Here is a 15,318-nt window from a genome sequence, read left to right as displayed (position 1 = left end):
CAATCCGAACTACGAGCGCTCATTATCGCCCGTTCGAAGAAGTGGTGGGGTTTCGGTAGACAGCTCTCTCTCCTCGTTGTTCACGCGACCCGGTTAGTAGTCCCGTTCTCGTTCCACGCGGTAGTGCATCGTGCTTCGGCTAGGTTGTCGTGGCAGGTTCCCCCACTAGGCGGCTGCACGAACGGTCTAAGGGGAAGGGAGGAGGAGCCCCTGCACCGTCTCAGTCTTCGCGTCGCTGCCCTCCAGCATTCACGCCTCCCGCGTCCGTTCGGCGGCGCAGGCACACTCCGTTCCGTCTGTACACACGCACACGCGGCCGCCCCCCGTCTTCACGTAGACGCGCGCGTACACACGCCCTGAATCCGGACGAGGACTTTAGCACACCAACACCTCCGCGGGAGGTGTGGGGGTGAGCCCCCAGAGGAGGTGTCAATCCTAGCGCTGCTCAGTGACCATCGCGGCGCCACCCAAGTAACACCTTTCGTCCGCTCTCCAGCCCCGACCGAGGCGACCAGCGCGCACAGCACCCGATCACCGTGTCTCGTTTAGAGAGCCCTCTCTCTTCTCTCTTCGCCTTTTTGTCTCTCTTGCCTTACGTTTTCGCGTAAGGATATCGGAAGCTAGTCCGAACTGTCCTCGTCCCCGGCCTGTGTCGTCCGGCCGTCGGACGCTGCTCCGACCCGACTCGTTCGTGTCGTTCCGCTCTTCCCGGCACTGTTCGCGAAGACAACGACGAGAAGCAGGTTTCCACCCTATTGGTCGCGTGCTCGCGTCGCGTCTCGCCGTGTCTGTCTCGCCTCGTTCGAACGCGGTTGATATTCGTGTCGAGGAAGTGAGTGCTCTGCGGAACTGGCCTCGAGTGGACATCGGTGGACGACACAGTGAGTCAGTGAACAGTGAACGACACAAGGATTTAACACGTCCTCGACGTGCACGTATAGTGGTACTTGTCCGAGCAATCGGTGTTCTGGCTTACGGTGTGACTCTGTCTAAGCGCCACCGCCGATTCTACAGGAAGATCTTTCCTCGGGTGAATCGAGAAAGTGTGCTTCGTCGTGTTTCTTTGAGATCCCCGGATACAAAGTTCCACAGACAGCACGGGACTTGACAGCACGTCTTGGAGAAATTTTTTGGTGGTGGATCGAAGCCTTGGCGGCGCTTCGAAGATAACGAGGAATCGCGAGAACGCGCAAGGTCCACGAGACGTACGATGTCGAGAGGACGACTCGCGACGGACTTTGTGGGGAGCTCGCAGCGGGCGCGACGACAACGCAGCGAGGACCTCGGCCTACGCTCCTGAACACCTCGAACACGTTGCTCCTAAACCCTCGACAAACTCGAGCATGCCGAAGAATCGACCACCAGAGACATACACGACGGTCGACAACGTGGCATCGCGAGGTTCAGTGAAATCCACCCGCAACCAAGTGTAAAACCAATCGCCAAGATTTTCCACCAACATTGCCAAGTGTATCTGTGTTATTGTGCGTGTTTGAAATCCGATTGTTTAAGTGTAAAATCCGAGATCGATACAAACGTCAGAAATAAGAAAAAGAAAGGAAGGAAGAGTATAAAAAGACGCCGTTCTCCGGTTTGAGTCACTCGAAGAGGAATCTCGCGCGACTCGGCAGACCCGCCCGTCTCGATGAGATTCGAACAAGACACAGCGTGCAGGGGTACCCACTGCGCCAGCACTCCGCAACCCTCCGCGCTACAGCAGCGATCACGGCTCGAGGAGGTGGTGGAGGAGGAGGTGGACTCCTCCGCGAAGGACATCGAGGGTCAACGACGTAGACGCAGAGAATTGGAGGCTAACGTGGTCGAGGGTGCAAACACGGGGCCGAGGGCCGAGGCGGGGGGGCCTGGGATGGCGTACCCCGCGTCAGCGACGGCTCTGAATCAGCACTCGGCCTTCGCGACCTCGATCGCTGGCACGCCGTCCAGCAACCCGAACGGACACATATCCGGCGGCCACCTGCCGGCGCCGGCCGCCCCGCGACCGACGGACTTCAGCGTCTCGTCGTTGTTGACCGCTGCGACGACACATCCGCCGATTTTGGGTGGCTCGTCGTCCCAGGGAAGCGCGTCACCGCCACCCGGAGGACCGGGAAGCCCGGCCGCCGCGCCGGAAACGCCGCCCCCGTTGCCAAGCCAGAGGGAATTGTCGCATCCGTCCTCGGCGGTGGCAGCGGCCAGCTACTTCAGCGCTGCCGCCCTGGCCGCCGCTGGATTCTACAATCCGGCGGCGCATCTGCCAGCCACGAGTTCGCCTGGACCGACGGCGCATCATCTACAGGGAAAAGGGATCCTCAGCAGCCCGCATCATCATCCGCATCTCAATCCTCACGGCATCACGCCGCCAGGTGAGACATATGACAGATTACACTCGGTTTCCCGGTTTCCAAAGCTACAGTGTCTCGTGATTCGGCCAGGATCAAGCTTTGTGATTACACGTAGCCGAGCTTTCGGTGTAATACGAGCGATAAGAAGTGATCCGAGGCTCGGAAGGAAGTAGCGACGATGTGGAAGATGTAAATCACGTGGAATGTGTAAATCTTGCAGGTTTAGGTGCACGGTTTTAGGATTCGTAGGTTGCAGTGCAATTGATACAGCTTTAGGTGTAACGCAGTGTAACAAATAGATGTTTCGGTTGTTAGAGAAAAGGAGGAAAATTTGCTTTGGTGATGTTGTACTTCGATGGAGTAGGTGAGGGTTCGAAGTTGATGAAGAAGGTTGGAATATTTTCTGGAGAACAGTAGGTGGGAGGAGTTTGTTAAAGTTGCAGGAATTAATTTTGTTTGTTCGCGTTGAACTTCAGTTCGATGACTAAAGGTTTTCAGTTGATAGAGAAGGTTAGATTATTTTCTAGAAGACAGTAGGTGGCAAGAGTTTGTTAATATCGTAGGAATTATGCTTCAAGTTGTCAGTACAACAATATGTTTTATGTTGACGGAGGAAGGTTGAAGTCTCTTCTGCAAGAAGATAGAAATGTCTGATTTGTTAACGTTGTAGGAAATGTGCTTGATTTTAAGATCGGAGTATCTTTTAGAAGACAGTAGATTCGACAAAAATTCATTCTTTGAAACTTCTTGGAATTTTTCCAGAAATAATTAAACGTTCTAAGTCGATAGAGAAGGTTAGGATATTTTCTGAAACACAACGGATGTAAAGAGTTTGTTAATGTTTCAAGTTCTGAGTGTAACACGTAGATATTTTAAATCAATAGTCTTGTTCGGAAGAAAATAATAGACAGCAGGTGACAATAGTTTGTTAATGTCGTACAAGTCGCGCTTAGAGTTTCGAGGATGATAAGTGAAAAGGTTAGTTGAAACAGGAAGGTCGGTGTCTTTTTTGAAATGACAATAGGTGTTACATGAAAAATGTGTTATATACAATCGTTAGATTATTAATATTACACAAAACTTGGTTCAAATAAGAATTTTGAGTCGATACAAAAGGATGAAGTCTTCTCTGCAAGAAACTACAGAACAGAATCGTTAGTTTCTTTAAACCGTACAACTTGTGTTCCAAGTTCTCTGTGTTTTAGGTTTGATAGAGTACGATAAGTCTTTCCTGGAAGTCCAAATACGTGGAAAAGAGAACGAATGATAGATGGAACTGTTAATTTGCGAACATCTTGCGAATCATACGCACAGTTGCTACTATATAATAAGCAAGTTTTTGAAAGAAAATTTAATTTTCTAAAGTACAGTACTAAATTAGTATACTGTACAACCTTTAGATTTATTTTACAATATTCCCGATATAATACAGGCTACAGATAGATAAGGAGGAACCTACTTTTATGAAACAATACTAAATAAAATCGTACTTTCGTTAACAACGCACGAATCATTGCTAAGCCATCTACATAAGTACGTTTATCTTCGACAAAATCGAAGAGTAAACGTTTCATTCTTCGCGGCAGATCGCCATTTAACGCAACATCGTGTTCATCCGCTGCTGGTTAATCGTTTTGCGAAACAAGCAACATCTTATACAAACACAGCTTACACAAACTGCCTGGATCTGATCAGATCCTCGGTAACCATTCACACAAGTAATTATACAACAAAAAACTATTAAAACAAACGGACGAAAAACATGGATCACGCGTCAATCTCTCGGCTAAACGTATTTTAGCTTCCAATTGAGAATCTTTCGACATGTCCAACGCGAGAACAGGTTGTTTCGTTGATAAGCGAATCGTAGAATCTGATAAACATCGTGTTCGAGCGCAAAAAGACACGTTGATCGGATGAATCAGATGTTGCGACAAATACACCTCGTAGATCTTGCTTCTGGCTACCGGTAGAATCTAAATTGAGACGTTAAAACACAGTGGCAGCGAGTGTTTAATTCGGGGTTCAAGTAGCGACGAGTACGAGATTTTCGTTTCACTGGACGACAACACGCGAATGCTAGAATCTCCTTAAGAATAGTTTCGAATACTAGTTTCGCGGCTAGAATTCAGCGAGCAAGTTGCTCAAACTTGAAATTCGATCTAACTATGCGGTGGAATTTCTTGAATCGGTCGCGAACATGCCACGCGAGTTGCAAAATGAGACGTGGATGAGTTTCTGTTTGATTCTGTCGGTGAAGTTTCAGTCGACAAGAGCAGTTAGTTTTTTGGTAAGTTGGGAAGAAAATTGGATTTTTGGCGGATGTAGAATTCGCTGTACAGGCGGCTTGCTTTCGTTTTCGTAGGTTTCTGAGAAATATTCGAAGTTTAGTATTAGTGTGTGAAGAGATCTGACAGAAAGCATTGTTCGAGCGCCAAAGTTGGCAATTTTGAGATTCATACGGCAGGAAACTCCACAAGTTCCGAGAAACTTTCCATAAAACTTTCATACGAGCCTGCAGTTCATAATAATCGTAGTTTAAAATTCGAAATTCGCAAAGAAATCAAATTGCGATTCACCGAAGTGAATCTTCTCTCCTTAAAAAAGCTTGCAACGCGTTTCACAGAATCTTCTATTCTCGAATTTAAACACAATCGTTTTCTCGGTTCCAAAATTGCGTTGGACAAATTAATTCCTCCGTGTGAAACTTCTATTCTCGCATTTAGGTGAATCATCTGTCAGACTGGAAAATAATATTGTTCGGGATAAGCTTTCAATGCGGTTTGCAAACGCTGAAATTTAAACACAGGTCCTTTTCAAATTGAAAAATCCGACACAAAATTTTATTCTCAAGTTCACTGCCCGAATGTTCAGATTATTTTAATCCAAACTAAACTCTCAGTGCGTTCGTCTAAAGATTCTACTTCAAACTGATACACCGTCGCTTCTTAAATTTCGAAATTGTTTCCAACCAAACAAGCCTTCGATATATTCGATCAAAATATACCTCCTTCTCAAATTCTAAAATCCTTTCTCGGCCATACAAATTTCCTACGTTCATCCATAAATCATCTTCCGTTTCTCGAACCGACTGAGACTACACGAAATTCATCGTTACGCGCGGAACATCGAAGGACTCCGGCAAGAAATCGAAAAAGCTTTATCGAAAAACCGAGGAAATTCGTGTGGAAAAAATACACGACTGGATTGCGGATTTTCGCGCATTTATAGGAAATTTAATGGTGGAAAAACCAGAAAGAATACAGTCGAATAGAACACGCTAGAAAGTATAATACTCGTTGTGATTTTTATTTGTTAAAACGAATCTCCATTTAGATTTCATGCTTTAAATTATGTCCATAAAAATCCGCCAATCTATACATGTCGCACGATTCCCTTATGCTCGCCGAAATACCAGCAACAACCGCGGAAAAATCGACAGGCATTTAATTACCGTGGCTCTGGTTTGTTTTACGAGCGACAGCGTCGAACTTGTTGCGCGCGGTTTGCGCAAACCGCCGCGATTTCGGCGCGGAATTCACCCGAGCCGCTCACTTTCTCCGCTTTTCGCGTATCACTGATCGCAGAAATCGGAATATTTCTCGATTCTGATCGTTTGGACGTTGCTGGTTCTCCAACGATTGATCGAAGATCGAGAGAGACGGACGTCTGCCACGCGATGCAACCGTTTCATCGCTTATTCATCCACGCCGCGGATACATTTGTTGGCTGCAGCGACGTTTCACGTTCGTTCGCTTTGTTAACCGTATTCTTGCCTCGCCGCCTGTCACTTTAATCAGACGACGTTGTTACCGAGTTTCGTTCAGAGATTACGTGCTTTTACATGGTTTGCCGTTTCGATGTTTTCCTCTTACGTTATATCGTTTATTATTACACAGTGAAACTGGTCTGTTTGGCAAACGCAAAATGATTGCTGTGAGGAGAATTTCGTGCAGGTTTATCAAAGACGAGCGAGAATAATTCGTTTGGAAGGCGAAGAAAAATTGATGCGCAGAGAATTTTGCAGAGATTTGTTATAGATCAATGACAGATCCGGGGGAAAAATTTGGTTAAATGGAAATTGCATCGTTTTACGTGTCTGTTTTCACGAAACAATGTGAGAGTGATTTTTCTCGCGAATAAGTAAGAACAACTTTTAAGGAAAAGTGAATTGTTTGGTGTATTGTTACGCTAATAGAGAAAGAATTTTAATAACTCGTTTTGGAATATGATCAATGTACATGTTTTAATTTGATGACGTAGAATTTGCTAGGTATTTTTCAAGTAAACAATTCTTGATTTTACGTGAAAAAATAACACAACAATTTTTTGGCAAAGTGTTTGCTTGCTTCTTAGCAAGATGCTTTTACGCAGATTCACTTTGAAAGTGTCATTTTTTCCATCATCGACTGGCGTTCAAAAATCGAAGACAAATGTATTAACCAAACGAAGGAGAAGCAAAGGAAATGAAAATTCGTTACGCCTCGATTACTAGTTCGAGCGTCTTCGTGCCAGCTGGTAATTAAAATAAAATTAAAGCGGAAACTCGACGCAGCAACGAGTTAAAGTTGCGGAAAAATTCGCTGATCCCCCAAATTGCAGAAATAAACCAAAGTCGAAGTTCTTCCTCGGTCGATTCAAAGTCGATCAACGACAGTCTTAGTCTTTTGATTACGATCTGCTGTTCTTGCTTATTCCAATTTAAAACAGAACGTACATTGAATCCGTCGTTCGTAAGAAACTTATTTGACAGTTAAGGAACAATGAACGTTTGAAGGAATTCTGCCGAGGAAGATGAGAATTAATCAACTTGTCGTAAATATAATAATTTAGTGGAATTAAAACAAACGTGTATTGTGAGCGTCAGGTGTCAGCTGAATACAAAATGGAAGCTCAAGCTGCCCTCTGTCATACTTCAAATTCACCATCATCAATTGTCTTCCATAAATCACTTGTTTCAAACGACCTTTTATCACACGAAATTAACAAAAATATCCGTGTGTCCTAAAGCTATTTAAAAATATCTTCCACTTTCTGCTCGTACGAAACGGAAGCTTACATTTTTCCACTTCTATTTTACTCGTTTACAGATTATTTAACAAATTCGAAATAGTTCGAAGGCTCCTCAAAATTTATTAGCAACGTTACGATGTCCGATAACTCAACTAATATTAGTGCACACTATGATTTAGAATATCGTACGACAATGAGAAAATCAAAGTTCGTATTTTTCAGGTTAATCAAAAATCTCTCGGCGATGAGAAAAAAAAAGAGGGTGGGGGAGGAGGAATTCTGAAGTTCCGCAAGCTCCGAGACAAAGTTCTCGCGTCTCGCCGGTTGTGTCCTGGCGCTGTGCCATCCTGAACCGGAAGTGCGCTCGGTTTCCACATGTCGCGCGTCTTACGCAACGCGTCCGACGGGAAAAGTCTGGAAAAGTGGTGCTTTTGTTCGCAAACACCCGTCTGGTCGCCGTCCGACGCGGCAAAACCCGGCTAATTAACGCCCCGTAATTATTCTTCGCCTTTAAATCCTCTGGCTTATCGCGGACGACCATCCGAATTACAAAGTGATCCTTTTCACTAATATTTTATTAAATTCTCTGATAATTCGATCCGGATTCTCATTGTAAATGTCGACTTTTGTAAAGACACTGTTTTCCGCGCGAATTAATTCTGCGAATGATGTTTCATAGGAATTTTACGAGGATACAATTATTTTCGTGGTCTGACGATCGTATCGAGCCAATGTTTGAAATTGCTACTTTACGAAACCTACGAATTGAGTAGAATTTACGAATTCAAACAAATTTTCAATAGAAACCATTAGTTGAGAAAATCGATCCACTTGGAATTTCGCTGTTTGGTAATACGATGTCGTCGAATTCAGGATACAATTGGCAAAAGATGTCAGTGTAGTTTAAACGTAAGATATTGTATCAATATAGATTTTATTTTTGAAAACGATTTCGAATCTTTGATCGGTAATTTGGACTTTGGACTATGCGAGAATGCAATGGTGGTTTGGCGATTCTAATCAACGTGGTGTCGCGTTCGTAGTATGCAGAACACTTTGAAAAGCTACTCCGTGTAGTTTCAGGATTTCTTCTGTTTTCCCGGCGTCGAACGTAGCAGACGGAGCTGAGGAGCGCAAAGAATTCTTGGCGCGTTTCTTTGGCGCAATGTCGGCCATGTTGTTAAGCGGCTGGCGCATTGTAGTCGTCGCCATCAGAGAAATTTTATTCGTTTTATTCGTCAGAAAGATCTAATTCCCCCTTTACGTTAGCAGATCTTCCCAGTTAAAAGAAACAAATTCAGTTTGTTTCGAAAAAGGACCCGAAACACAACCTAAAGTTCACTCGATAAAATACGCTTTAAAAGGTGAAAGCTGTTCGCGAGTAATCAAGTGTCCTTTAAAGTTTCTTCGAATGAAAAAGAAACCCATAGTCAGGTCATTTAAAAAGGAAATTTTTCACAGGAAATAAAAAAGAGAGTAAGAAATTGAGGCTAAAAGTATGAAAATTCTTCGTCGATTATTGTCAGGTGTTTCTCGGAGCTGTTAAGACGGAGCAACTCGGATGAACAATCCACGAGTCATCGAAGGAACGACGGATAAGAAAAGGAAACGACACTCGTTAACACGAACAAGTCGAAAACTTCAGCAGCTATCAGTTGTCTCTTAAAGTTTTCGATCTTCTTCAAATATGAAAGAAACGCTCGTTCAAAGACTCGAAGGTTTGCTACGTGTTGGTATTTCGAAAGAACTAAATAATCACTTCATCGAGTAAATAACAATTTTATTCGTAATATCGCTCTCACATCAAACTATATTATTAACTACGTCTAAAGATAAAAGCTGGAATTACGATATTCTTGGTTCTATTGTAGAAGAAGTATACGAGAAAGTTGGTGCTCGTGCAAAATTCAAATAGCGCTGGAAATTTTCGAGCGTCGGTGTTACGTTGTTTGGAAAGAGAAGTTAGCAAAAATATTTTCTGACGCGATTTCAACTGCGTGATTACGGAAGCATTCTATCAGTTATCTTCAAGTTTTCGACATGCAAGAAATACAATAGATGGAAGCAAACGACACGAATGATCGAAGAGAGGGCAGAAAAGAGCGATCGCGGTGTTCAAGATCCATTAGCAGGAACAGAGCATAGATAAAAAAGCTGTCAACAGAGCCGCACCGCAAGGAATTAAGCATCGCTATCTCCATAAATCTCGGCCGGAGAAACTGTGAATTAATCCGGCGTTGATAGCCATCGCGGGTCACAGTGTTGTGCCCGTGGTTCTGCTTCAACAGGATGATTAACAGCTGCTCCTGCTCGTTCCAGAACTTGGAAATCGTCCGAGCAATGATACCATAAAGGCAGCAACCGCTACCGGTTTAATCGGACGCTGGAAATTGCTCCAAAAATCCTTGCGCAGGCAATATCGTTGGAAAAATGGATTTTGCTGTATCTTTCCCGGATATCGAGAAGCCGATAACGAACCAGCCAAAAACAGCGATCCGGATTCCATTGGAAAATCAATGAAATAACGAAGGCAAGGTGGCCAAATTGAGATCGCGAACTGACGACGAACAACTATGATTTCCGGGCAGTTCATCCGCTCGATTTTCTGCGCCAATCTTCCACAGCAATTAGTGATTTTCGTTCTGAGCTATGCGTTCGCCTGTTCCTGTGAAACTTCTCGAGGAAGACGAACACGTTTGGCAGATTTTTTTCGGCGACGAAATGAGCACTCGTGGTGTGATATTATCAATTGCGATTGTGACAGTGTGATTCGTGAGAATAGTGAAACTTTGCAGTTTTGTGAGCGTTGGAAACGGTTTAGGGGACAGTAGTGATCGTTAGTTTTGAAAAACAAGGGCCGCCGAATCAACTTCGTTGATTTAGACGTCGCGAGAGAGTTCGTCGTTTGATATACAAATTTCTAATTTTTTTCGAACGTTCGCGTTTGAAAATCGTTAACTCGTAAGGACAGTGGTGTGTTGAATGCAACGTACGCAAGCAAAATTCTGTGATTCTTCGTGGAAAATACTGAACCATTTTTTTTTCTTTTTTTTTTTCGACGAATACCGCGAAGGAAAGTGGAAGATTTGACGCAGTTTGTTTAGGAAGAAACATTCCTTTTATATGAATTCGTAAGTGTCCATGGAAGGTATATAGTGTGAAAACGCGAATCAATGGTACAAAAGAAATGAACAATTTTCGAAGAAATTGAGTTCTTGGAAAACGTGAAGCTAGAAATATTTGGAAGTTTCTATCGACAATGCAAAACTGCGAGCGCCTTGAAGTGTCACGCGTGTCCTCTGACTTTGAATAACGTCGAGAATTATAATAATTTTACTTTTGAACGAATAAATTATTCATAAACGATGGCGACTAAGATATTTCAAATGTACTATAATTGTTCTAATCGTCATAAATATTTGATCACGAAATCGCCTCGACTTTTCGTTGGACTGCTTCAAAGCAATTTCAAAACTCCAACGAAGAATAGCCACGATCCTTTTCCCTTAGAAATAAGAAAAATTCTAGTTAAAAAAGAATACGAACAGTGTATGAATTGCTTTCTTTCACTTTCGATCATTTTCTGTATCGAAATACTCTTCGCTTCTAAACAAATAAACCACGATCAACCTAATAATCAAACTGCAAAATTACAATTACTGCGTCGATGTCAATTATGCAAACTAAAGAGATAGAACGAACAGACAATTCCATTTTTCATTTCAACTAAACGAAACCTGGAAATGAAAATATTCGCTGTAAGGGAAATTAAAACGGGAAAGGGTAACGGGAAGGAAAATTCACGAAAGAAGAAACAATTCGATCTTTTATTTTTCATTGGACGAAACTCTGGAAAAACGTTTGGTGCCAAACCAAGGAAACGTGATCTTTATTCTGACGTAATTCGGCCAAACGTTCGAGTGCCAAAAAGGAACGCAAGAAGCTTTATTCAATAGTCAGGGTAAACCACAAAAAAGGAACGATTCAATCATCCGCGATCGTTGAACAAAAGTCTGTGCAAAAAGAAGTTGCAAACGTTTGACGTGACGAGCGCACAAAGAGGCTGTCTTCGAGCTGCGCAACGTGACGTGAACCGATTTCCGGCGATCTGGATCTCGTGCAGAGCGCGATCGGCGTCGAGTATCGGTCGCACGCGGCTGCGTGTCACGCTAGCAGCGCGAACAAGCGAATCGGAGCGCGGAGAGAAGCGATTTTCAGCCGACTCGCCTCGCTCGATGTCTTATCTGACATCTCGTTATTACACGCGTCCACCTCATCCGCTTCAGCTAGTTATTCCCTTCGTTTACCTCAACGACGAATTAATTCGCCAAGCCCGTCGACACGTGTTGTCTTCGTTGCGTACTCGTCGCACCAGGTCCAATCGAGCAACCGCACTCTTTCAAGAAATTAACACGCTGGCCTGAGAATTCTGCGATTCTAAACGGTTTCGAAAACTCGAAACCGTAAAGCATGTAGCATCAACACGCTTTTTCATAATTAAATTAGTGCCGCTATTGTACACGAATCTTGTACACCTCAACGAATATCTCGAATTTTAATCTTCGCTTTAATTTTAATCTCGGTGTCTTTGGAACAGATTCAAATGGTTTGCGAGAGCTTGCGAATATTTCGAGACGCATTCGTTGATTTGCCGAAATTGTCAAGGATGTGAGATCAGATTCTGCACAATTGAAATCTCTGGTAATTGGTGCAAATGCGGTCATGGAATTTAATCGAAACTCACGCTAACGATACTCTCAATTGTGAAGCCATATTGGTTAAAAGCTATAATTAATAGCAATTCTTTTTCCCCATAAATATACGAAATTCCATTTACAAACCTTTAAATGGAAAACCAATATATCGATTGATTTCTTTCAACTCTGACTATTCTGTACAAGTGGTCCTCGTTTAATAAAGCTTGCAAGCTTCTTAGTGGAAAAAGCCTGAACGATTCTTAATAGAAGAGAATGTGACAATGGTGGTTGAAAGAAGCGGAGACGGATCGATTTTGGCAGGTATGAACGGCGGAAATTTTCGCGCTCTCGTCTCGCAGTTTCCCTCGGCTCTTAAATTGCAGTCAGTTTGCATTCCCCGGCGCGGCCCTCGGCCCGAGTATCTCGAGACGTGCGAAGAATATCCGTCGACGAAGAGCCGCCCGATGCTCGTTTCGAAGGCGATAGGCGCGAAGCGTGCTCCTAAACCGCGGAGTCTTTATTGATCGTTTGTCGCTAAACTTAAGCTACTGCGCTAGAAAATGCAAAGCACTCGCTCGTTCGCTGCAAACACCATCGAACGTCGTTCTAAGTCGATCATACGTCCATGCAACTACTATACAATGACTACTGTACATACAATAAAAAAAAATGTTCTTTCGATTATCGCTCTTGTATCTTCGATACAGTGGAACTCAATCCTCAGCTGATTTTACAACTTCTATTTGTAACGAAAAAGATTTTTGTACGTAATTCGTTTACCTTGGAAGAATTTTCTAACATTGACATCTTGAGAAGGACCGGTAAATCGACGTAGGAAGCTACTTGTATACCGTACATTCGTCAAACTTCTAAAACTTGTTCTTTTAATACAAAACCATTCGGAGAATCTCGTTGAAACATCGCTGTTCCATCTTCGGTTTATTTGACCGCAACTCGAGAATCGATTTAATCTTCGTACAACTTGTAAAACTTTTCATTCTAATGAAAGGTCCCAATGAAAATTAGAATTTTGTTAACCTGCTTGAGAAAGGACCAGTAGAGTTAGAAAGTGATCCATAAATCGTACATCCGCTGATCTTTTGAAACTTCTTCTTTTAATAAAACGGAGTCTACCCTCGATAAAACATAAATAGAATTTCTACAACTTTTCTTTTTAATGGATCAATCTTGACACGTAACGTCATCTATCTTTGAAGAATTTTCTAACGTTAATCTTGTTGCGAAAGGATCAGTTTAGTGATTTAGAAAGCGATTTATAGACATTAGAATTAGAAAAGTTGCACGGTAGCGCTTTTCCCCGATACGTCATTGGGAACAAGCGATCCGTCATTCTTATTGGCCGTCTGTCCCGTCATTTCTCGGCCTCTTCCTCTTTTCTACCCGGGCTGCTAGCCAACTGACCGCAGCCGGTCAGCGATTAATCTCGCCAAGGGCATGACCGACGTTCGCCGCATTCGAAATTCGCGCCACGTACTTCACCGCGTAACCCGTGGTCCCGGAGAAAACGGCCGGAATGAGGAAAACGCCCAAAGAAAACGGGAAAAGCAGACCGGGTGTCGCGAAATCGTCGATTATTCCAGGAAAACACGTTCGATCGGTTCGATCCTTTACATTACCAAAATTTCTCAAATTTTGTTCAAATTTTTACTCAAAGTTTACTCGAAATTTGCTCAAGAACTATTCAAGTTATAATATAGCTTCTGCCCGAACTCTAAACTCTTGTGCTCACAAATCTTCTATGCTCCTTTACCAACCATTTCTTAGTTCTCAAATTTCTCTCATATCAGCTCAAGCGTCTTAAAATCCATTGTTACGTATTGGGAATTTATAGTTATACACGAAAAGTCCATCGACTTTTAAGGAAACAATATCAGTGTTTGAAACAGTGCAAGTATTTACGATAATAAGAAATAATGGATATAACAAGTACACTAATAAACAAGGAAATTTCTAGAAACGAATTTTGAAATCATTCTATTGCTCGTAAAATTCTGAAATTATTTGTGCTATGTACATAGCACATGTTAGCAGGCAAAAGAAAGTTTATAAAATAAGAAATGTAAAAAGGCATTATAATTTTACAAAGTGGATTTATATATAAAGGCAATGAATAAATATAATATATATTATAGATGATTGTTACCAATATGATGAACAATTTTTAGTATAACAGTTACTAAAACTCATAGTGTATCAATTTTTAATTTATAATTTATAATCTGTAAATTATCTCATATCGTTAGTTGGTAAATTATTGCGCAAAAATATTCAGAGTTGATCGTTATTTCAGCTTAATGGAATATTTATTTAATTAGATTTCGATTTGAATATAGGCGCCATGGTGGGTATACACGTCCGACCGCAGAGACATCTACGCAGATTTCGTAATTACTGATGTTTAGTTTAGACGCGACGTATACGAAGCAGGTATAAGATAGGTTAGCGTTGTGTTCGCGGAACTTTGATAAATTGTTGGTCGTTTGTTTTCGTTTGGTTAACTGGTGAATTAGTGAATGTACTGCGTACTTACCTGTGTAATGTGCGAGCTGTTGTGCAGAAAGCTTAGGTAATGTAACTCTTCGTAAATACAGTATTTTCTTCTTTCTTTAATAATTAAGATTTTCGTTCAGTTGTATCTTGTTCACGATTCCTTCATATCGATTAAATTCTCATTCCACGAATCATTTAAGCATCACTATTAAAAACTAGGTACTATTTCTTTAGAATTAGTTTGATTAAGCGTCGAATTATTGTTTGTCGTGCTATAATACTTTCGAGTTATGACGCTTCTTATAATCGATTGCGATTGTCAATAATGTAAAGAGAAGAATCGATATAGCAAAGAATTAATCGATCAAATATTTCGTGTCATAATAAGCGTTGGTTTATCGTAACATTTTTTCTGGAAATTAATTCTGAATATTTTCAAATGATCAACTACAAATAATAAATTAATACATATTTTCGAATTATAACATTTCCTATAATCGATAACGAATGCTAGTAGCGCACGTAAGAGAATCGATATATTAAAGAATCTATAGTATCGTTTACGTTATAACAACCATCGATAGAATTAAATTTTGTTTCCATGTATCACAATTAATATCTCATTAGAATAAGCTCGATTAATAGTTGAATTATTATTTATCGTGTCATAATACTTTCAAATTATAACATGTTTTGTATAATCGATATGTAAAAAGTTGGTAGTATAATACGCATAGAAAAAATCGATATATACG

At 41.9% G+C, this 15,318-nt stretch overlaps 1 protein-coding gene across 3 annotated transcripts in view; it reads left to right on the top strand.

Moving 5' to 3' along the window:
- The first annotated feature begins 80 nt into the window (after window positions 1–80).
- The window catches only part of LOC126873616 (optomotor-blind protein), a 164,698-nt gene continuing 149,460 nt past the window's right edge, over window positions 81–15,318 (top strand). Inside the window, exon 1 of one of the 3 annotated variants that reach the window (XM_050634668.1) lies at window positions 81–2,363. In XM_050634668.1, the coding sequence (XP_050490625.1) occupies window positions 1,646–2,363 (718 nt within the window). In that variant the 5' untranslated portion in view covers window positions 81–1,645. The remainder of the gene's footprint in view (window positions 2,364–15,318) is intronic. The other 2 variants (XM_050634666.1, XM_050634667.1) reach the window with 2 other exon arrangements.

Source organism: Bombus huntii, chromosome 15 (genome assembly GCF_024542735.1).
Source record: "Bombus huntii isolate Logan2020A chromosome 15, iyBomHunt1.1, whole genome shotgun sequence".
NCBI classification, from domain to species: Eukaryota; Metazoa; Arthropoda; class Insecta; order Hymenoptera; family Apidae; genus Bombus; species Bombus huntii.
This window is presented reverse-complemented; position numbering and strand designations above follow the sequence as displayed.